Raw genomic sequence first — 23895 nt, forward strand, 5'->3', positions numbered from 1 at the left:
CAATGTTTTATTAGTTTCAGGTGTGCAACGTAGTGATTCAGCAATTGTATACCTTACTCAGGGCTCACCACAGGTAAGTCTACTTACCATCTGTCACATACAGTGCTGTTGCAGTATCTTCCGTTTCTGTGACTGCATTTTAAGTAAGCTCTATGCCCAGTGTGGGGCTTGAACTCACGACCCTGAGTGAGTTGTATGCTCTACAGATTCAGTCAGCCAGGTGCCCCTGTGACTTACTGACTGGTAAGTCTGTATCTCATCACCGTCATCTGTCTCATCCATCCCCTCTACCTCTCTGTCAACCACCATTTCTGTGTGTTCATTTTTTCCAGATCCCACATATAAGTGAAATCATGGTATTTGTCTGATTTCATTTAATGTAATACCTTCTAGGTCCATCCATGTTGTCACAAAAGGCAAGATCTTGTTCTTTTTTATGGCTGAGGAATACTCCATTGTGTATACAGACCATATCTTCTCTGTTCATCAGTTAGTGGACATCTGAATTGCTTCCATATGTTGGCTATAGTAAACAACACTGCCATAAACACAGGGTACCTCTATCTTCTTGAAACTAGTGTTTTCATTTTCTTTGGGTAAATACCCAGTAGTGGAATTACTGGATCATATGGTAATTCTATTTTTACTTTTTGAGGAACCTCCATACTGTTTTCCACAGTGGTGCTACCAATTTACATTTCCACCCAACAGTGCCTGAGGGTTTCCTTTTCTCCACATCGTCACCAGCACTTATTTCTTGTCTTTTTTATGTTGGCCATTATGATTGGTGTTGAGGTGATATCTCATTGTGGTTTTAATTTGCATTTCCCTGAGATGAGTCATGTTGAGGGTTTTTTCATGTATCTGTTGGTCATCTGTCTGAAGATTTTAAGTAAGCTCTACACCCAGTGTGGGAAACTCACAACCCAGAGATCAAGAGTTACATGCTCCAATGCCTGAACCAGCCAAGCAGTCCTTTCCCTGTCTTCTTTAGAAAAAATATCTATTCAGGTTGGGACTTGGATTGTCTTTTTTGTTTGTTTGTTTGTTTGTTTTTGGTGTTGAGTTGTATAAAGTTTATTTTGGATACTAACCAAAATAATTTATCATTTGTTAATGTCTTCTCCAATTCAATAGGTTACCGTTATGTTTGTTCATAGTTTCCTTTGTTATTCAAAAGCTTTTTATTTTGGCGTAGTCCCCAAATCCCATACTGTGTATGTGTTCTTTGAGTTTTATGGTTTCGTCTTGCATTTAGGTCTTAACTCCATTTTGAGTTTTCCTGTGTATGTCCAGTTTTCCCATAGAAACTATCTTTTCCACATTATGTTCTTGCCTGCTTAATAACATAGATCAATTGACCATATACAGGTGGGTCTATTTCTGGTCTCTTTATTCTGTTCCACTGATCTGTTTTGGTGCCAGTACCATCATGTTTTAAGTACTACAGCACTGTAGTCTATCTTCAAGTCTGGGGTTTATGATACCTTCAGCTTTGTTTTTCTTTCTCAAGACTGCTTTGGCTATTCAGGGTCTTTTGTGGTCCATACAAATTTTAGGATTATTTGCTCTTTTTTTTTCCCCAGGGTATTTTTTCCCCAGATCCTCGGAGTGTGCTGTTGGTGGCTTTCTCTCATTGAGCATTTCACAGCTGAAGTTTAGAGGACTTCCCTAAGGCCCGCTCCATTTCGCTGATGTAAGCTTTAATGACCACTAAGGACAGAGCTATTGTTCATGCTTCCCATTTGGTTCACCCTGTTTCCTGCATCAGTCATGACGTAACTCTGGGGTATGCACTAGACAGGAGCGTGTTTTTAAGTGTAGAAGGGCAGTAGAAGGTAGGTAGGAGGAGCTAGAAGGGCAGTAGCCCTGAAGCACATGCCCTATTTGGGAACCCTTCTGTTTGCTAGCCTTGGTTCCTCTTACTGCTGGACTGCAGGCAACAGTTCCGCCGTAATTACTCCTGGTATCCCTGTCTGCCTGCAGGTGGCCCCACTCTATAACCTGAAAGGGGTAGAGGGCAGATTGGAGGGGGTGATTCTCCAAACTACTTGGTTCTCCTCTCAAATGAACAGATCCCCTCTAACCTCCGATACTTCACTTTCTCTCTTGTCCTGAAAAGTCTGGGCAGATTCCAAAGGCAACCTCCTCACGGAGCTGTCTTTAAGACACGGAGTCACTGTAAAGCAATTAGTTCTCAGCTTACCAGAGATAGACCATTATTGTTAATCCACCATAAACTATAATTTTGGGGATTACCAGACCTTTTTCCTTACCTAGCAAAAAAATTCTTAAAAAATTACCCTACAGGGCGCCTGGGTAGCTCAGTGGGTTAAGCCGCTGCCTTTGGCTCAGGTCATGATCCCAGGGTCCTGGGATCGAGTCCCGCACTGGGCTCTCTGCTCAGCGGGGAGCCTGCTTCCTCCTCTCTCTCTGCCTGCCTCTCCGTCTACTTGTGATCTCTGTCAAATAAATAAAATCTTTAAAAAAAAAAAATTACCCTACAATTTGTATAAATTATTCCAGAGTTAAATTTCATTTTTGCTACCCTCGGTGTATCAATAGAAATGAGTAATCAGAGCTTGAAAAAGACACACATATTAGTAAAGTACTGTTAAAAGATTTATTGCAATAATACAATAAAAGTTTAGAAAACATTTGTTATGACTCAAACTGGTTTGGAAGTCGCAGAGTAATGGGAAATTCCTGCAACATTACACCACAAGGAGATTCTCAGACACTGTGGTTCTTTTAAAAACAGCATGGCCCTGAATGTTCTTTCCCAAATTATTGATACATGAATCCTTAAGTGAATCCTGTCCATATACCCAATGTTAACATACAGTTTTTCCCTTTAATTTACAGATGTGCAAAACTTCTCCTATAGTCCATCCCAAAAAAGAAGTCTTTAATCGACCATTTTAAGCAGTCTATTTGGTGCCTGTAGGTTTTTATTAGTATTACCTTGTTTCAACAAAATCATTTTATATGGAAAACATGACCCAAGTTCTATGGCTTTTGTTTAAAAAAAAAATACCAGCTTCAGTTTTTTAAAAAGCTGTTTACATATGGTTCTGGCACCTACATGAAAGATTTTAATGAGCAGCAAAGAGAGTAGGAAAAAACAGTGGTTGAAATGTGTATTTAAGAATATTTACAGAGTGGATCCAGTGCAAAATAATGAAAACCAAAATATCTCAGCAGTGTAAGCCAGTATGTTGGTGTTCCAAACCACTAAAGGGTTTGATCATTTAACCCTAAATAAAGTGCCTCTAGTTGATATAAAAAAACAACAAAATATACTCTATCAATCCCTACTTCCTGTGTCCTTTAAGTTTTGTTGACTTACTCTTTAGACAGGAGTTGTGATCTCTGGTTTCTATTCTTTACTGTAATCTCACACTCATGGTTTCTTAAGCGGCCTACGGGAGAAAAACCATGATAACTGTGCATCTTTTATAAGTCAATCTCTATCCCCAAGCCCCAAATCTGTCTTCCGTATTCTCTCAGCTTGAAACTAAACTCTTCTTGAGGATTTGAAGTGCCTAGACAACCCTAACCTCATGGGATTTTAAGTTCATTTGGTATTTGTTCAAGTCTACGTACCCATTCCCTACGAACTTCCGACCTGGGTGGTACTACGCTAGCTCAGCCGTCACGAAGCTGAGTACTGACACCAGCTACTAAGAACCCACATGGAGCAAAGCCTGTTACCTCCCTGAGTGGAAAATTCATAGAGTCCGGGAACTTGGAACTCCTGGATAGGAATAAACACCCTTCTTCTGCAACTCTACCAAACGTTAAATATACCAATAGCAAAAGCTATATAGCACCTCGGATTCGGAGGCAAAGTATCAACTATAATAATTACAGGAAGAAAAGAAGCTAGGGTAGGGTAGGTCTCTGAATGATTTATCTGAGGTACGGTCATGCTCATCACACTAACAAGATACGGTAATAATGCCTGTTAGAAATTTTTCCATAGGATTTCTTTTTGTAGTTGTTACATAGGAGTTTTTGCAATTATTAAAAATAAAAAACTACTTACACATTTGTACATAATGCCTCTCTACAGTTTTCTTGTGAGATTGTCACTAAGAGAATGACACGACGACACATTGGCTGAAAATGATCTCTTGGTGAGGGAAAATTCTGTCAGAGAAGAGTAGGATCAGCTGTGATTCGCTCTGCATTTCTGAGTGAAGGGAGTGTCCCTAGAGCAACAAAGACCTCTAAGCAAGCAAGCAGGATGGTTTTCCCTGGGAAAACCCGCCACCTACTGAATCCCTTAGAAAAAAACGGCGGACACCAGAAGAATGACCAGAGGCCATTTAGTTAAGTGGCTTTTAACCTGAGCCCAGGCAGGCATTTAGCTTACATAAGGGAACCACCTTAATGACTTTTCACTCAAAAAAATAAGTTCAATTTCAAAATGCACATAGTATAGATGGTAGAATTCAATAACCTAGGTGAGAATGAATTTAATTCCTTTCAGAATATAAGAATATAGTTTTTAAACCTCCAGCCATACTTGCAGCTGGGATTTCTTCTGTTCATGGATGTGGGTCCAAAAATAAAGACCTTCATTTCTTTGGCGTGTGGGAGAAAGAAAAACAGGAATGTCTGACAAGCTATGACAGCAGCAGCATGAGTGAAATAACTTTCTACTACCCCCTCCCCATAAGCCCCTCCCAAACAAAACCAACATCCTTGACCTAAAAAACAAACATGACCATATTCTAAAGAAATCAAGTATTTCAAATTGCCTGCTGGTGCTCCATACAAAAAATGATGGCATAAGCACAAACTCATATGAAACAGTTTTTATCTTTCAAGTCCTAATCATCAAGAATCACTGGCTTGTGATTCAACTTCTAAAACATAAAGTGTTCAGGAACAGTCTCGGCATCACAAGGACCAAAGTGTCAGCCTGCCTCTGCAGGCCCAGTGGCCCATGACCAAAGGGAGCCCAGGTGAATTTTCTGCTTCAGCAGACCAGCACACACACGCTCGTCTTCCACCAACACGGGTCTGGGCAGAGGGACCCCTGACCTAGCTAGCTATTCTAGCATAAGCATGTGGGTCACCCCATCGGCCATTTGATACATAGAAATGCTTGTCCTCCCTGCTTTAAAAAAAAACCAACAGTTTAACCTCTTTTTGTTCCAGGCACTATCTTAACGGAACACACAAAGTTTACTCGAGTGTAGCGGAAGAACAACTTTCTTGACACAAACCTGGCGCACTTCGGCCGGTGCGCACTAGCGGTGTCCAGTGTAAGCCTTAAACCAGGAGGTCACCGAGGCGGCGGCGGACGAGATCATCCCGCCCGCACTGCTGCTCGCGATGGGCGGGGACACCTGACTGCTCTGGCTCTGGGAGCCCTCCACGGGCTGGGAAGGGATATCACAGAAGCGGGGGCTCGGCAGGTTCTCCCAGTCCGTGCCCAGGTCTGTCTCCTCATCACTGACGCGCTCGTCGCCGCTCTCGTCTGATTCCCCAGCAGCGCTGGGGTCCACGAACTCCATGGACTCCTCCAGGTCAGCTCGCACTTCAAAGGGTCCCGACCTGCACGAGCACACAAGCAGCATTGTGACAACAGTGACCCAGGCCTGCCGGGACCGAGGAGGTCCAGAGCCTGCACTGTACCCCCTGGTGGTCTGTAACGGCAGATATTGACCCAGATAACTGCCCTGGGAGGAATGCACACCACCACGCGCCCACACTGTTCCTCGGTCCCCCGGCTTGACTGGTGGAGCTCCGGGATGCACAGAGACCAGCCGTCCTGGTCCCAGGAACGACTTCCTCTCTGAACAACTGCAGGATCCACGCATCTCGGGGGGACAGTCCCACCAACAACCGTCACTTGCTGTATACACTGCTGTATCACTTGGTGGCACAAGTAATAAATGGTATAGAAAAAAAAAAGTACAGCTGTTCTCTGCCTTATGGAAACTCCTCATTTCTACGTTCTTAGGACTCAAAAGAGCTAAGTGGCCCAGCTGTATGCGTGTTAGCAGTGCTTCCTCGGACTGCTGCCAACAGCAGGCTCTGCACACATTTTCAGACATGATCACAGTTTTCTAGGGGCGCATTTATAACAGAATGAGCTATAACTATTAAGAATATAGTCATCTGGAATAATGCATATTTCTGCACTGTACTTTAGGAGAAAACTATTCCCCAAAGGTCCCTGATGACATCATCCTCTCCAAATCTAATAACCCTTCTCAGGCCTCACCCTCTGGGACAGCTGCTGATGACCGCTGTGGGTCGGCGTCAGCAGACCCCACCCAGGCCCGCTGCTGCTCCTCCCCCGCCCCCTTCCAAGTGCCTGTCCGCCCCTGCCTCTGGAGAGCCCAGCTACACTCGCTCCGGGTAGGCAGTCCTCCCACAGACCCTGCTCTTCTCCCAGGATTTTCCTGGAGCCAAGGCCTTCCAGCAGCCCCTTTCTCTCCACCATTGCCCCCACGATAAGGACACACGCCTCTGATAATGACTTTGGGGGAAATGATAGGGGTTAGCAAAAATAAAATGAGATATCCTAGAATGGGTAGAGCTTGCCATTTTAGTCTGTCTAAAATTCTTTATGGCCTTAACAATGACAAAAGCCTAGCACTGGCCTCCAGTGTACCTCACCAGGCCTGCACCTTCCAGCTCACTTTCTCCTGGGTCAAGCAGCCTTTGTTCCTCCAAGACAACCTTGCATCCTGGCTGTACCAGCAATAGTTAACAGCGAACATTTCTGTCCCAGGCACTGTTTTTAGGGCTTTACCTTAAATTGGAAGATGTACCATGGGGTCTCCCCTTGGTCTCCCTCAAGCAATTTACATATCAAAAAGCCCCTCTGACCAGGGGTTCCCAAGTCCTATCTAGCCCAGAAGTCCTTACTTTGCAAGGGCTGAAGGCATTAAGAACCAAGAACCTCTCCCCTTGACCCCCTGCAGCTTTTCCAAACAAACCAACAACTGGCATCTTATCTGAGTATCCCTTTCCTGTCTCCTTAAAAAGCTCTCCTTACAGAAAGGGGAACCCTCCTACACTGTTGGTGGGAATGCAAGCTGGTGCAGCCACTCTGGAAAACAGCATGGAGGTTCCTCAAAATGTTGAAAATAGAACTGCCCTATGACCCAGCAATTGCACTATTGGGTATTTACCCTAAAGATACAAATGTAGTGATCCAAAGGGACACATGCACCCGAATGTTTATAGCAGCAATGTCCACAATAGCCAAACTATGGAAAGAACCTAGATGTCCATCAACAGATGAATGGATCAAGAAGATGTGGTATATATACACAATGGAATACTATGCAGCCATCAAAAGAAATGAAATCTTGCCATTTGCAACAACATGGATGGAACTAGAGCGTATCATGCTTAGCGAAATAAGTCAAGCAGAGAAAGACAACTATCATATGATCTCCCTGATATGAGGAAGTGGTGATGCAACATGGAGGCTTAAGTGGGTAGAAGAATAAATGAAACAAGATGGGATTGGGAGGGAGACAAACCATAAGTGACTCTTAATCTCACAAAACAAACTGAGGGTTGCCGGGGGGAGGGGGTTGGGGAGAAGGGGGTGGGATTATGGACATTGGGGAGGGTATGTGATTTGGTGAGTGCTGTGAAGTGTGTAAACCTGGTGATTCACAGACCTGGGGATAAAAATATATGTATATAAAAAATATATGTTTATAAAAAATAAAAAAAAAAAAAAATAAAAAAAAAAAAAAATAAAAAAAAAAAAAAAGCTCTCCTTACAATTCCTCTCTTTTCTCTCTTCCCCTCCCCCCACCCCTTGGTAAACAGGTCTACTCCAAAGATTTTCTTCCGAAGATGCCTCTCCTTCCTCCTAGCTTCATGGCGTGCCAGAGCTCTCCACGTGAGGGCTAACCTCTCCGGCTCATCTCAGGTTATCGGAGCCAGGCGACCCTTCTTAAAACAAGGCAGCTGGGCTGCCGCCTTCACGCTCCTGCCTGGTATCACCCAGTAAGTCCCCCCTCAATGCTCTGCACGTGTCCCAGCTCAGGTCCTCTCTGCAGCGTCTGCTTGCAGCCAGCGGCAGCCACCTCTTCCCTTCCGGCGTCACCTACGCACAAATGTTCACAGCATAGCACCTCAGCTAGGTTCCCTCTTTCCCTAAACACAGCGCCTGCTCATTCCGTTCTTTGAGCTTTGTTGTCCAAGGGCCTCAGCCCCTAGCGCCACATGAAGCCTGCCTCCCTGCTAGCTGGGAGGCATAAGCTGGGAGGCATAGCCTGTTTTCTGTTTCTCTTCCATGTTGCCTTACCTACATGGCACAGGACTGCCACTGTCCCCAGACCCCCTCTCAAAAGTTTTCCCAGGAGACAGACAGGAGTGATATTGGGTGGGGGGTGATACTCCCTCCAGGCAGAGCTCCGTGGGAAGTCACTTGGGACTCCAGTTCTCTGCTGGAATCCCACAGGGCAAAGTCTGGTGACATGCAGCAGACACTCAACGAAGTATTTCAACTGAAAAACCACTGGATGATCCCCAAAGTGGCCAGGTGCAGCAATTTTTGTTGACCAGCATATGCTGAGTCAGACACATCACACAAAATTAGCAAGACAATGAAATCTTTTATACTTAATGTCACCAGGGAATAAAAATTACTAATTTTCTCAAGATGCTGCAGGGCATTATTCTTATTGATTAAGGTAACAAAATGACCTTTTTGGTTTTAAAACTCTCTTTTGCAAAATATTTCAAAAATATTACTGGACAGATATACAACAACAAGAATGAGCTCTTTGTAAACTACACAGTCTGGATGATAACGATATTAATGTAGGCAACATCACAGTAAAGACTGAATCCGATAAGAAAAATCAACCAGTATTAAACCCAGGGGGAAATTCTGATGAGCACAATAACTGCATGGTCTCAAAGTGTCTCCGCACAGACTGCTGCTTAGTTGCAAGGAAGGAAAAAAAATCTAGGAATTAGACAGTGGAGAAGGTGGAAAGCATCGTGACTGGGTGATCAAATTAACATCACCAATGAGGGACAGATGGTCACTGTGGCCCCGAGTGTCCAGGAAACACTCCTGGCCCAGGCAGTATTCTACCTCGAATGCTTGGATTCTTGGAATCTCACTACGAAGAAATACCAAATTCAGAAAGAAAGTTCTAGTAATATGAAGGGAAAAGTGTTAATGTCGTAAAAGACAAAGTAGGCCATGGAAACGTTACAGATTTAAGAGGTTCAAGAAACATAGCAACTAAATCCAGCACCAGACTCTAGGTTGGATCATATATGGAGGTGAAAGTGCTATACAGGACATTAATCTGGTCCAGACAAAACGTGCAGATGGGCAGTGGATTAAACTACTGTATCAATGTGAAATTTGCTGATGTTGCTTAAAAGGAAAATACCCTTATTTTTAGGAAATACAGATATAAGTATTTAGGGGTCAAGAGCCATGATACATGTATGTAACTTACCCTCACAGGGTTCAGGAAAAAAAATGTGTGTATGTATGTCTTTATGGAGATTATACAAATGATAAGGCAAAACAGTAACAAGGTGAGTCTGGGTAAAGATATATATGTCTTTGTACTACTTTATTTTTTGCAATTTTGACTATTTTTGCAAGTCTGAATTTATTTTGAATAAGATTTATGTTGGATTCTGGATGGGATCCTCACTTCAGCTGGTCTCCATGGAAACAGGAAGTCCCACCCAGGCTCCAATATCAGTCTTTCTATAGCCTTGACTCTGACTGAGGCAGGTCTGGAAGGGGACTTCTGAAGCTCTAGCTCCTGGACTCCCGGCTCACGGACGACCAACGTGGATGTAATGAGCCCGACTGAGCATGTACACTTCACAATCATCACACAGACCCCTACCCTAACTGGAGAGCTGACTCAAGGGCAAGCCCAGAGAAAACTTCAGACCCTCCAAAGAAATCCACCCCTAGTAGGAGAGAGCCTTTTTTTTTTTTTTTTTTTTTAAGGACAACCACCAATACTGGGTATCATCCATCCTTTCCATTTTTGCCTAACTGATGGGTAAAAAACTGGAAAGCTGTTTTGAATTGCACTTCTTTATTCTTCACTGAGGCTGAAGACTTTTTTCATTTGGATACTGATTACTTGCATTTCTTTTGTGTGAACTGCCTGGATTAATCCTTTGGCTATTTTTCTATTAGGTCTGCCTTTCTTTTACAGATTTGAAATTTTAAGTGGTCTAGATTTTTAATCCATTGTCTGATATACAGGCTGCAAAACATACTGTTGCTTATCTTTTAACTTTCTGGTATCTGGTTTTTTCCAGAGGCATTTAGAGTTTTTACACAGTAAACTATGTAACTCTTTTCCTTCATGGTTTGGGGGTTTTGTGGCTTGCATGGGAATTCCCTCCCCACCCTGTGATTATAAAACACTGTCTTTTCTCCTCGCTATTTTATAGGTTTTTTTTTTTTTTTTTAAATAAAATAAGGTATTTTCTATCATCTGGAATTTATTTTTACATGCGGAAAGTAGTATGAGTCCAGCTTTGTCCCTGTATGAATACTCACTGGCCCGCTGCTATCGATCTATTATTATCTGGTTCAACATGCCGGGCCTTGTCGTGGTCCCCTCCCTGCAGGGACAGGGCCGGTCTCTGGACTCTCTTCTCTGTGTCTAGTTGCTCCACCTACCTGCATGCTAACAGCACCTGGTTTAATCACCTTTACGCTATGTTTTAAAAGGGGCCAAGCCCATCCTTTACTATTCTTTTCCAAAATTTCCTTGCAGCCTGTGCTTCTAGCTCAACTTCAGAATTAGCTTGTCAAAGTTCCGTGAAATATCTGTTGAAATTCTGATCAGGTTTCCTTTTGGGGAGAAGGAGCATTTTTATACTACTCAGCCTTTCTCTCCAAGAAAATCCTGAGGGTGTTCCCTGCCTCAGGCTTTCTTTCATCCAGGCCCACACCTCATGCGCTGCCTAGCAGAAATTCAAGAAATAGATGTTGAACCATTTTTTTCAAGTTTCCTATTTTCTATGGTTTGCACATGTTTTGTAAAGATTATTCCTACGTAATGTATAGTTGGTGTTGCTACAGTAAAGGGGAGCCTTTCCTCATTCTGTTATCTGACTAGCCGTCAGCACATAAGCAAGCAAGCTCTCCCGGATGGCCAGTTCAACCATTTGCAACAACGCCAACCTAGTTTCTTTCTTCCCGGCATAAACAGACCTTACTTCTTTGTAAAACTGTTCGGCTTCGCCTAGGCCTCCAGAATGAAGTGAACATAGCAGCGACAACAGACCTCCTCTTGTCCTCACTGTAGAGGAATGCCTTTATTAAACATCCACATAAGGAACATGTCACTGAAATAGTCTTTTCTGTAGGCTTAAGGCAGATATTCTTAATAATTTTTTAATTTGGAACTAATTTTCTTTAATTATTCACAGTTACTGAATTTTATTCACTGCTGTTCTGGCATCTATCAGGTTGATCTTATTAAACTGATAAGAACAGATACTACACTTGATCTTAGCCAAAAGACCGAGAAGCGATCAGGTTGATCTTATTATTATTATTTTTTAAAAATCTGTTCATGTGATTAAGTAGTGTGTACTGGTTAAAAGCACGAGCATCTACCACTTTGTGGAGTCAGATGCGGGCTGGGACTGGCTCTATTACTCTGAATGCCTCTGTGATCATGAGAACGAATTACTTGATTACGCTAAGCTTCAGTTATCAGCCAGCCCCTTCTGTAAAATAAGAATAATCAGCACACCTATGAAATATTGGCTCAATAAACATTAGCTCTTATTATTAAGGATTAATTTCCTAATGTTTAGGGGCACCTGCGTGGCTCAGTGGGCTGAGCCTCTACCTTCAGCTTGGGTCATGATCTCAGGGTCCTGAGATCGAGCCCAGCATCAGGCTCTGCTCAGCGGGGAGCCAGTTCCCCCACCCCCCTGCCTCTCTGCCTACTTGTGATCTCTCTGTCAAATAAATAAAATCTTTTAAAAAAAATTCCTAATGCTGAACTCTTCCTAATGTTGAACTCTGAAATAAAGTACAAAGAGGATGGCAAACAAACCCACAAAAATCAACCACTAAAAACTGGGGTGGATTTCTAACAGGTTCTTGTGCTTTGTCAACTAATGAATGCAATTTGAAGCAAGGAGCATGAACTCCCTATAAAACGGCACAGAATTCTAGATGTGTGTGTGCAGTTCCCCAGAGAGAGTGCACAGCTTTTTCCACAGGGTTCTAAGTCCCAGGTAAGTTACTGTTTTAGGTGGGGGTGGGGGGGGTGCAGAAAACACAAGCCAGTGGCTAAGGGCAGATTCCCATGGAAAGTTCCCTGCCATGGGGAGGAAGCCAAGCACCCTGGCCGGAGGAAAGACCCCCCCGAACCTTGGTTCCAGCTGTAAAGGCAAATGAACGATGGGAAGGGGACTCCCCAGAAGAACATCCCTGCCTTTTCTTTAGCCTCTTTCAAAAGTGCAAATACATTAACGAAGTCCTATCTCAGAAATGTAGGGACAGACTGTTAAGAGCATGGAAAAAGGGTATGTACTCAAGAGGGGTTACCTGAATGGTTCTAAAAAAAAAAGCTTCCTCTACGTTGGGCTGAGGGCCTAGAAGGATCCCACAGACCAGCCCTAGTTGGTTTTTTTTGTTACTGACTCTCGTTCTTAACCTAATGGATTTTAAACTAGTTCACCCCTGAAACTTCTAATACCCTTTATCTCCAGCTGATGGTGGCCAGAAAGACAAAAAGATGCCTGGGAAGAACTATTACGGTGGCAGGAGGCATGAAAGGAAAGGCACAGGAAAAGGGACAGACACTACAGAGTGCTCAGAAGAAAGGGACATGGAGTCCAAGAAATAGCTTCTGGTCTTCAAGTGTGGCACGAGGCGCCCCCCTCCGGGAACATCTGGGGTCTTCTATTTCATTTTAGGTGTTAAAAATGTCTGATATTAATTTTCCAAGAAATGATTATGTAAGGACCATAAAGGCTCAAACTTGACTAGCTGCTCTGCCCTTCTGTACAGGACCACATTATTTTTGTGCTTTGTGGAGACTCGGGGTGAGGACCAGGCCCCTGGGCTCTGCCGACACACACAACCACTAAGCTTTGAAGTACTCACAGCACTACCACTTAGAAAAAAGCAAGAAGCATTCTTACCTGCCCAGGTGTTCAGAGCTCGGACTGACCAGGTACATTAGGTTCCTGAGAGTATGCAGTGGTTGTAACTGATCTAAGTTTACATGCTAGAAAAAGCAAAAAACTGATTAACATTTTCAACCAAGTAACACATTAAAAATGAGCTCACAGCATATTTTCCATACCTGAGAAAAGCACAGGTAAAGAATATTTGCATTCAGTTTCTTCACTGCTCGAGTAAATTTCTGTCTACTGAGATTTTCCCCACAAAATTCACTGGAAAACAAACATACAGTTTGTAAAATTGTATCTTTCCGAGGAAATTCTATGGTAAAATGTCTATTTGGAAGAGTGTATTTTACACCACAGTTGAGTATAAAACATACCCCACATCCTTTGCTTCTTTATAAGTTAGACTCAACAGAGACTTTCTAAGAATGAACTGCTGCCCTCATGACGAGCGATTCCACCACATCTATAAAAATCACGAATGCATATTCCCTCTGACCAGCAATTCCACTTCTGAAAAGTTACTCAACACAAATACCTGCACACTAATGAAATGACAAATGTACAAGACTATTCTGTGAACAGAATTAGGGGACTGGTGAGATCGTGGCACACTACACCGAGAAACCTCTGCTAACTGTCCGCTCTGTGCAGAATGACAGCTGGAGGCTCACAATGGCCCCACGAGGCCCACCCAGTTTTTACCCCCACCTTCCTCACTGTCCTCGCTCTCCCCAGGGCTTTCTCTTGGTGCCAATGGACCCACGTGGTCTGCTCCCATCTTTCCTTCCCTCAGGGTCACAGGTGATTGCACACGGGCCCACTCACATACTGCAAGCCCCTGCCTCCCCGTCCCCCTCTCCTCCACTCTGCTTTTGTGTCCTCCACGGGCTTCATGACCAGCGGACACACCGCTCACTGATTATCTGTCCCTCTGTTAGAATGAAGGGCCAAGAGGGCAAGGATTAGGTTTTCATCACCACTGTACCCTCTCAGTGCCCAGAAAAGGGCTCAAATATTTGTTAAACACTCAAAAAGCAAGATGTAAAACACCCTGGCAACTTTTGTGTTTAAAAGGGAAGAGAGATGATAATACATATTTATTTGGCTTGAAATGTAAGGATGACTCAGCAGTGGTAGAAAGGGCTGAGCAGAACTTAGAACTGAGTATGCTGTAAATGTTTACATTTTTTTTTTTTTTAAAGATTTTATTCTGGGGAGCCTGGATGACCCAGTCAGTTAAGGATATGACTCTTGGTTTCAGCTTGGGTCATGATCTCAGGGTTATGAGACCGAGCCCTGTGTCAGGTTCCCCACGCAGGGCAGAGTCTGTTGAAAGGACTCTCTTCCTCTCCCTCTGCCTGCCCCACCCCCGGCCCCTGGATGCGCAAGCTCTCTCTCAAATAAATCTTAAAAAGAAAAAAAAAATTCATTTTTAAGTAATCTCTACACCCAACGTGGGGCTCAAACTCACAACCCAGAGATCAAGAGTCACATACTCCCCCAACTGAGCCAGCCAGGCATCCTTACATTTTTTTTGAATTCTAAGGCACTTGTTTTTTATTTTATATTCAGGTGTTATGATTTACCCAGTTCTTACACAGGAGCGTACCCTCTGAAGATCCTAGTTTTTCCTTCAATTACTTTCACAAGTGGGAGAATTCTCAGTGGTCTTCTCGAAGACTTCATGTGCAATTTTAAGATAATGAAACAAACTTGCACAGTAGGCTTTGGAAATTAATCTCAACATTTCCCAGTCGTTTTTCTGGCTTAATAATACTTAAATTCCTATTTTTGGTTTAATTAGAGTAAGTACTAATAGGAAAACGAGATCTGTGATAAAGAGGACTTCATCACCTTCGATTACTTGCCTGTTGCACAGCTTTTTAGGAAGATTTATGTCAAGTATATGAGACAAGATGTTGAGCAGCTGAGTCGCGTAGCACAAGGCGGCGCTGATTGTGTAAGCGGGGTTACTGTGCTCCATGTCTGAGGCAGAGAAACAACCACACACAGCTTTAATTTCGACAAAAAATACCAGGGAACCTAGATTTTATGATCTGTAATTTTATCATTACATTGTTGATGGTTCTGTTTTGCTCCTAATAGACTAATAACACGTTCCTGGCCGCACATTAACGTTTCGTCACTTCTGATTTTTGCAGTGTGGAATGTAACCCAAGCAAATGAGCCCAGACAGACCCAACATAAATGAAATTGAAGTCTGAACTGCTTGGACCTGATAATGTATTATTTATTAGAACAGTAAATGCCCAACTTAAATGTCACCTCCTCAGAAAGGCCTCACCTAGGCTACACCTGTCTTGATGACATCACTTTATCTCACCAGCACCTGGCACCATGCGTGACAGAAAGCACACACTATGTATTTGCTAAATAACTAAATGAACAATCTTTTCTCCACCAAAGAAAGCTACCAGAGTTTTAAAGGGTTTTTCTATTGGGCAATTTCTATCTCCGTTTTGGGCTGCTAAAAACAAGCTCTTTACAAAGATACTACAAAAATGACTCTACTGGATAAATATACTAATTAGTGAGGTCTTTTATATAAATAAAGCAGTAGCAGCCCCCCAAAAGTGAAATACCTAAAAATGGATATAACGTGGAATATCCACATTACATACAATGGAGTATGACCTAGTCATAAAAAGAATGAGATGCTAATTCATGCCACAAAATGGATGAACCTTGAAAACACTATGCTATTTAAGAAAAGCCAGACACAGGGTGCCTGGGTGGCTCAGTGGGCTAAAGCCTCTGCCTTCGGCTCAGGTCATGATCTCAGGGTCCTGGAATCGAGCCCCGCATCGGGTCCTCTGCTCAGCAGAGAGCCTGCTTCCTCCTCTCTCTCTGCCTGCCTCTCTGCCTACTTGTGATCTGTTAAATAAATAAATAAACTCTTTAAAAAAAAGAGAAAAAAAGAAAAGCCAGACACAAAAGGTCACACATTATCTGATCCCAATTCTAGGAAATATCCAAAATAGATACCTCTAGACCTACAGAAAACAAAATAATGGATCTTCCTTGACTTAGGATGGGGTTATGTCCTGATAAACCCATTGTAAATTGGAAATATCCTAAGCTGAAAATGCATTTAAGGCACCTAAATAACTACCACCATAGCTTCACCTGGCCTGCCTGACCCAGGCCCAGAACAGGGACGTCAGCCTGGGCAAAGTCATTTACTTATAAGAACATGCTGGATATCTCACGCAATGCACTGCATGCTGTACTGAAAGTGAAACATGAAACATTATCGGTGTCTCTACCGGCTGTGGACCCTCACAGCCGCAGAGCTGCCTGGGGGCCTCGGGGGCTTAGCACCCTGAGAGTACACATGCACAGCACCGGCCCAGGAAACGATCCAAATTCAAAATTCAAAGCGTGAACTCTACTGAACATGTATCGCTTTTGCATCATCATAAAATCAAAAAATTGTAAGCTGAACCATCATAAGTTGATCTCATCTGCAGGGGCTGCCCAGGGCAGGGAGCAGAGGGGACAGGGGCATGACAGCTACGGGCCCCGGAGCTCCTGTCTGAGGTGATGCCAGCGCTCCGGATACCAACACACAACACGGCAAATGTTGTGCCGCGGGATGGTTCGCTTTACAGCTGTTCGTCTCGTTACGTAAATTTTACCTCAATTAAAAAACTTATGTACTTCTAAGTTTTCAAAGACTATTCTGATTCTCACCAGGCCCCTGCGTGGTTTTCTTCTCTTCCACCCAACTGTAGTAGGCAGAGTAGTCCCCGTTGTTGGGAAGGCTAATCCAAGGCCCTGTGATGCTAATGCTGGTGTCCCCGTTGTGATCGTCACAGACCCATCTTCCCGAGAGGTAAGTCGTCCTCCGGGCTTCGGCAAGCTTGCTCACGGTGCTGGAGGTCATGGCACTGTCGCTCTCTGAGGACACATCTGCAGGATCTCTGAAAATCAGAACACACACACAGATTTCATGGGAATGGGTTTCAAAGAGCATCCAAGTTACCCACCTGACCAGCAGAACACTGAAAGATGCACACGCGAGGACAGGAGTTTAACTGGAATATACAGAGGTGAGTAACTCTGTCAGAGATGAAGCTGAAACCGCTGTGGCACAGAAGGCCGCACTGATGTGAGAGGGTGGCACCTGCCGCCTCACTATCAGGTTCTCGAACTATTTGGTCTCATGCTTACACACTTGCAATTTTTGGAGAACCCCAAAGAGCTTTTGTGATGGGCAGATTATTGATATTTGCCTGTATTAGAAATCTGAGAAAATTTTAAATGATTCATTCATTTGGAAATAATAAACCTATTATGTTAACACAGTATATTTTTATGAAAACAAAACCAAAAAAACTGCTGTACTTTTCAAAACAAGAAAAGTAGTGAAGAGTGGCTTTGTCTTTTAACCACTGAAACACAAAGCAAAACAGCACTGGTCAAGACTTCTGAAAATCTCTTTCACACTCAAGTCTTGCAGTAGTTCTTTCAAGTAAAAGCTGTGTCCTATGCACACAGCAGCTCGTCCCGCCTGCAACTCACTCGAGTGCTTTTTGATAAGCTGGCTTCGGCCCTTCAGAACAGAGCAAAGGAGCTTCTGCCCACTTCCCGTTTCATCGTGTGGTCTACTAAAACGATGTGTACACAAGGATCAAGACAGTAAAATTTAAATAAAAATATAATTTCCACTGCTTCATCAAGAGCGTCCTTGACATGAAATGCCTTTCTCTCAGAAAATGCAAGTACACGGTAGAATAATACAACAACAGGTGACACAGTTGGCGTCACTGCTCAGACATCTGTCAAGGCAGCAGTTTTGACCCACAATGGCTTCTGGGGCATCAGTGCAAATGTCTGCACCATGAAAAAGGGAAATGCAGTGTTACTATTCACACAGAAATACTTGTGACAGTGTGGATGGCGCTCTGAACTGAGGGCCAGGCGAGTGGGAAGGCGCGAGAAGTCAGCACGCCCCATCAGGGGTGGGGGGCAGGTGTGTGTGTGCGCGGGGGACAGTGTGTGCTCAGTGGTGGCGCAGAGACAAGACGATCCCTGCCGTTGGGTCGGTGTCAGTGTAGGAAAAGTAGGTGAGAAAGGGGCAAACTGGGGAGGGTGTCTGCGCTGCATTAAGCTGAGGTCCTGTTCTCAATTCTTTCTCCTCCAGCCACCCCATGCCTGTGGGGCGAGGGCCCCGGCAGTCACAGGGAAGGGGGGCAGGGCACTACGGCCAGTTCTGGGCGACACTTCTGCTTCTTCCTTTTTCCATGTAACAAGTTTTGAGAAATGTGAATGGACAAGAAACCTTTTTACAGAAGTAACTTCAGAACTATGGGCTTTAAAAAAGTACCAGCATATAGTATCATATACTGCTATAAAAGATTTAACAGCACAGAGAAGAGAAAGTTTTTCTCCGTGTTTTCTCTTCTGCAAGTTCGCACTCAGCTGCTGGTCTCCCTGGTCTCCTCCGATCTGAGACAGTGTCTTAAGACCGTGTCTTTGTTTACTGTTTTAACACTGATACCTTAGTCCATCAGAATCTAATTTAGCACTGGGGCTGCCCGGCCAGCTCAGCTGGAAGAACACACGACTCTTGACTCTTGGGGTGAAGAGCCCTATGGGTGTAGAGATTACTGAAAAAATAAACAACTTAAAAAAAAAAGATTCTAACTTATCATAATGTTTCTGTTTTATGAGCTTTTTCCTCCCCAAAGGCCTGGTCGCCTGTTCTCCCCACTGACCCAAAAGGCTACCTTAGAGTCTATTTCTGAACTTCCTATTCTGCTCTATTTTGAATCTGCCTTTTTATTTTTATATTTGCTTACTAATTACTAATTACTATTATTACTAATTAAAAATTACTTGGTAGAGAGCAGGGTTTCAAGCCAGAAGAACAATGAGACCTCTAGGCTTTTAGGAAGTTAACTCGGGCAGAGGCCGAAAAGACACAGTGAAGTAGAGGGAGCAGACAGAGTAATGGTCCTCACGAGTCATAGTCCACGGACCAGCCGGGGAAGGGTGCTGGGCAGTGAGGGCAACCAAAAGAGACAGGAAAATCCTCAACTGGAACAACCTGATGGTTAGTGAGAAAGCAAATGAACTCCTCCATAACAGTTTTCAAACATCAATTATCATCTTGGGAAGTTTAAAAAAAAAAAAAAGATATTACGAGATAGGCTGGGGACCGGATGATGTGTCCTCTGGAACCTCTATTTTTTTAAAGTTCCTGAGTGACTCTGATGAACATGCAGGTGGGGAACCATGGTCTTGTCCATCCAATGACTCCTGAGGGTAGCCACGCACTAGAGCCTAAGACTAAACTCATGGTCTTCACTGCTTGCCAGCAGCTAGTTACCAGGAAAAGGCTAAGTCAATAGGTCAGTCAACAAGTGAGGGCCCCACTTCTCTGAGGGCCACCACCCTCCACCTTGGCAGCCTCCCCAATTTCATGCAGCGTGTACTGTTTGCTGAAGCAGATAAGACTTTAGTTTCATTACCAGGAAAGCCAATGACCCCAGAATGAACCCAATAAATGAGGTGCTGCCATATTTGAAATATACTTGCTCTGAAACTTGATCTATTCCTAGAGTCGAAAGACTCACTGTACCTCACACTAGTCTTTACTTCCTCGATTGGAAAAATGACAGAGGTGAGCTCTAATATATGAGATCGCCGAAGTTTTGCCAGACGCTCATAATGACTTCTTAAGTCAATGGTTTTTTTTTCTACTAGGTCACCAAGTCTGCGATTGTGCCTCTGAATCTTCTCCTTTTTCTCCTGGTGCCGCTGTGCCCGAGTGTAGAGCTTCTGGTTCTTTTCCTTGGTTTTGAGAAGGCCTTCAGAATCTGAAATAAATCACACCCAACAATTAACTCTATAAATAGCTCCTGGAGACTACAGAACCCACCTCCCAAGGGTAAGCATCTTCCTGTGGCTTAAACCAAAAGCAAAACCTCCATCAGGTTAACTACATAATGTTCACTAAGTGAAAACTGGGAGTTCAGCTTATGTAAACAAATGAATCAAAGGGGCCCACCAATGAAAGGGCTCTGGGTCTCCATCTGTAGTCATCATTTCAAAGAATCACTCAACAACTATCAAGTTTACCTGACTTACGGTAAGCACTGAAGAATAACCATGGCGGGCAGAAAAGGTATCTAATCCAGTTTGAAAAACTTACTGGCTATCTGGCTATCTATTAGGCACTTCGCTGCAGGCCTAAGGTTTCCCGCAATTTTATTTCCCCTCACTTGTGCATTCTCTTTACCAGTCTTGCTCAGTGTGGATGTTCTAATGTTTAAGTCACTGGTTCCATCACGCTTATCTTCCAGCAAGCTCACTCATTTTCATGATCGCTACTGAGCTCTTTACAAGTGCTCAAATGAATGTCTGGCCAAGGCCCCCGGTCATGGTGGTCAGATTTTGTAAGAACAGTTTCCAACTTGATATCATGACCCTTCCCAGGTGGCAGGAGATCACCAGTCACCTAATCTGCACTTGTGCAGACTCAGCACTCAAGAGTTTTATTTGTCCTTCTCTCCATGCCATCTCTCCCTAAACATAAAAACACTCATGCTATTTCTGTCATCTACTGTTGCTTGTCTGGATAAGTAACTTTATAACACCGATCGACTCAACCTTAAAGTTCATACAATCCAACTTCCTTATCTATACCATATAACATATCTGTATTATTCTGTATCATGACACATAACACCAAAAGATTCTGGAGAAATACTCCTCAGGTTCTACAATTTATAATATATGACCTTTTCTGAATATATGTGGTATTTTTAACAGCAAAAATTTTTAAGAAATACTATTTGCTGAGATATGGGATACGTCTAAGGATACAGGGTTTCTAAGAGGACTCTCCTAAAATCTGACAACCATTTATGATGAAGGATGTGGTACACTAATACAATGTAAGAATAATACAGATTGAAATGTACATGAGACTCACTAATGGAGAGAAAAAGCCAATATTCTGTGGTTCTGGAGTGAACTAGTAATTATAACTGAGTACCAAGCTTCCTGTTAGCGAAGGCGAATGGGAAATATGTATTTAAGAAATACTATTTGCTGAGTAACAAGCTCTTCATCTGTGGACTTGAGACCATGCATAGCTTCTGGAATTCATGAACTCCCCTAAAATTGTTTGCAGAATTGTCTGAGTCTCGTCTAAAGGGTGGCAACTAGACTGCATTTATGTTCTAAAGAGCAGTGGTTCCCATCCCTTCGTAAGTCATCAGTGCCACCCAGAATAGTACTACTCAAAGTGTGGCCCCTGGATCTGGGCCCGTCAGTAAACTTTCACCAGTCAGACAAGAGAGGTACAGAAATACAGAGTAAGCTCAGCAACATTTCTCTCTGACATGGCAATATGACACGGACATACCATTCAAGTGTGCAATCATTTTCCTAGCATTTTATGGTATTTTACAAAAGTACTGGGATCAATTTATGACAGATGAGAAATCAGAGAGGGAGAAAATGGTCTTTTACTACAGACAGTTTGAGAACCACTGACCCCGGCCCCACGCATGAGACTTGAACTTCCTACATCCAAGGTGGGTCCCAGGATTCTCTCTCTAAATTGTACAAGCATCAAGAGGTGACTGAGGATTTGTAGGGATGGGAAGCACTCTCACAGGGTCCACTGCTCTAGGGCCAAATCTTTTCTGTGGTGGTCGTTTTGTTTTGGGGAGTTAGGAATCTGTGAAATTCAGCTCATCAAAGATTTAAACTTGCTCATCAGGCGAGGCACAAACTCAGTGAATCCAGCAGTTCCAGGACGGTCACAGACACCTGCGAGCACATGTGAGCATCACGGGAGGATGGGGAGAGAGGGGTCAGTCATAGGCTGCTACACTGCTGCTGAACCAGAGCCTCCGGAGGCGCAGGCAAAGCTCCGTGGGTAACCGGCTGTGTGTGGTTCTGAGCAGCTCTTCCCCACGCGGCCCTCCTCTCGGGCTGACTAATCCTGTGAAACTCCACAGGAGCCCTTTATGAGGACAAACATTTTCAAAGGAAGCTTTTGCTCTATTACATACCACTATAAAATACTTGCTTCTGAAAGCACAAGCAGACAAGAAAGGGAGTCATAAGGCATGACGGTGACTCACTCTGAACTTTAAACAATGATCTTCAGAAACAGACAGGATACGTCTAAGGACACAGGGTTTCTAAGAGGACTCTCCTAAAATCTGACAACCATTTACGATGAAGGATGAGCTACCTAATACAATGTAAGAATAATACAGACTGAAATGTACATGAGACTCACTAATGAAGAGAAAAAGCCAATATTCTGTGGTTCTGGAGTGAACTAGTAATTATAACTGAGTACCAAGCTTCCTGTTAGCAAAGGCGAATGGGAAATATGTATTCCTTAACCTTTTTAATTGAGAAAAGTACTTTATTCAAACGTCATTATATTTGTGTGTATGTGTGTATATAAAATACAGGTATTTGTGAAAATATTTACTTAAAATTCTTATACAAATGCTTGATAAGAGAAGCAAGTAGGAAACCTTTCCAGGTTGCTGTTGCCTCCCCCCCACTTCTGTCTCTCTAGCTTATGAAGCCAATGACATTCCACACTAGCCCTTTATTAGGTCTAGAAGAAGGGGGACAGATTACTTACTTATTTTCATTTCTTCATTCCCTTTACATATTGTTTGTTTCAGCTGTTCAATCCTCATCTTGCAGGACATTATTTTCCATCTCTTAAAAAAAAAAGTATGCAAAAAATATCACAAATGTTGGTCTCTTATGAGTAATAGGATTATCAACCTAGGATCACCATTATTTTGAGGCATATCTTAGAAAACATAATGAAGAAAAGACCAATATATTTATTATAACTTTTGTGGCTACAGTGGATTATGAAAAAACAAAGTGTTATTCTGGTTCAGTGCAGAAGCTGGTTGGAAATTAAGACAGAGAGAAAGAAATACACATAGTTCTTTTGTGTGTTAATGAGGACAGAGAAAAAATGGCAAAGTATATGCTCTTAACCTGCTCTGTCCAATATACAGCTAGTGACCACATGTGGCTATTTAAAAGTCATATGAAATTCAGTTCCTACTCAACACTACCCACAGGTCAAGTGTTCAACGCCACATGTGGCTAATGGCTACCATACTGGTGGCTTAAGACACAGAACATCTGCATCACCACAGAAAGTTCTACGGCTGCACTGCTCTAAACTCTTCATGCTGTTTACTAAGGAGAACATTAACATCACTGTATTATCTCACTAACACAATACACAATTATTACTAGCAAAATAATCAAAACTTCAATAAAAACAGAAGGTTTTCTCCCCCAAGACGAAATAAAAGATCAGTAAAAATGCAACCTAGTAGTCAGTTAAAAAGTAGGATTACCTATTCTATAATGCCTCTATAAATGTGGATAATTAAAAGCTTAAAACAGCATTCAAATATTTATGGTGTTTAATGCCGGCCTAAGGAGCCTGACAGTACAAGACAGAGCAGACTGCAGAGCTGCCGCAGGTACGAAGTGCCACCCTCCCTGGAGGGACACTTGAGAACAGACCCATGGGACCCCGTGGACTGACTCAAAGATGAAACAGCCAGAAGACGTCCTCACTTGTAAACAGTATTAGTCTTCAAGAAGCAATACTGACATTTTTGATAGAAAAATTAGAAAACAGTACATGGAATTTAGAAAAATGGGGATGGGATTCTTTATAAATAGTCTTTTCCCATACAGTGTATTTTG

The 23895-nt window shown here is 43.1% G+C and overlaps 1 protein-coding gene, 1 long non-coding RNA gene and 1 pseudogene across 2 annotated transcripts in view; 1 reads left to right on the forward strand and 2 right to left on the reverse strand.

Moving 5' to 3' along the window:
* Positions 1-1329: 1329 nt before the first annotated feature.
* LOC131836602 (uncharacterized) lies at positions 1330-5929 on the forward strand. The gene is made up of 2 exons (XR_009355688.1): positions 1330-1696; positions 5170-5929. It is a non-coding gene; the product is annotated as an uncharacterized LOC131836602 (long non-coding RNA).
* The window catches only part of ATG14 (autophagy related 14), a 37316-nt gene continuing 16030 nt past the window's right edge, over positions 2610-23895 (reverse strand). Inside the window, exons 4-10 of the mRNA XM_059182166.1 lie at positions 22793-22874; positions 19754-19991; positions 16861-17090; positions 15015-15132; positions 13320-13410; positions 13156-13241; positions 2610-5568 (exon numbers count right to left, since the gene is read on the reverse strand). Of these exons, the coding sequence (XP_059038149.1) occupies positions 5262-5568; positions 13156-13241; positions 13320-13410; positions 15015-15132; positions 16861-17090; positions 19754-19991; positions 22793-22874 (1152 nt within the window). The 3' untranslated portion in view covers positions 2610-5261. The remainder of the gene's footprint in view (positions 5569-13155; positions 13242-13319; positions 13411-15014; positions 15133-16860; positions 17091-19753; positions 19992-22792; positions 22875-23895) is intronic.
* LOC131837312 (U2 spliceosomal RNA) lies at positions 11410-11527 on the reverse strand (annotated as a pseudogene).

The sequence above is a fragment of the Mustela lutreola genome, chromosome 7 (assembly GCF_030435805.1).
Source record: "Mustela lutreola isolate mMusLut2 chromosome 7, mMusLut2.pri, whole genome shotgun sequence".
Lineage (NCBI taxonomy): Eukaryota > Metazoa > Chordata > Mammalia > Carnivora > Mustelidae > Mustela > Mustela lutreola.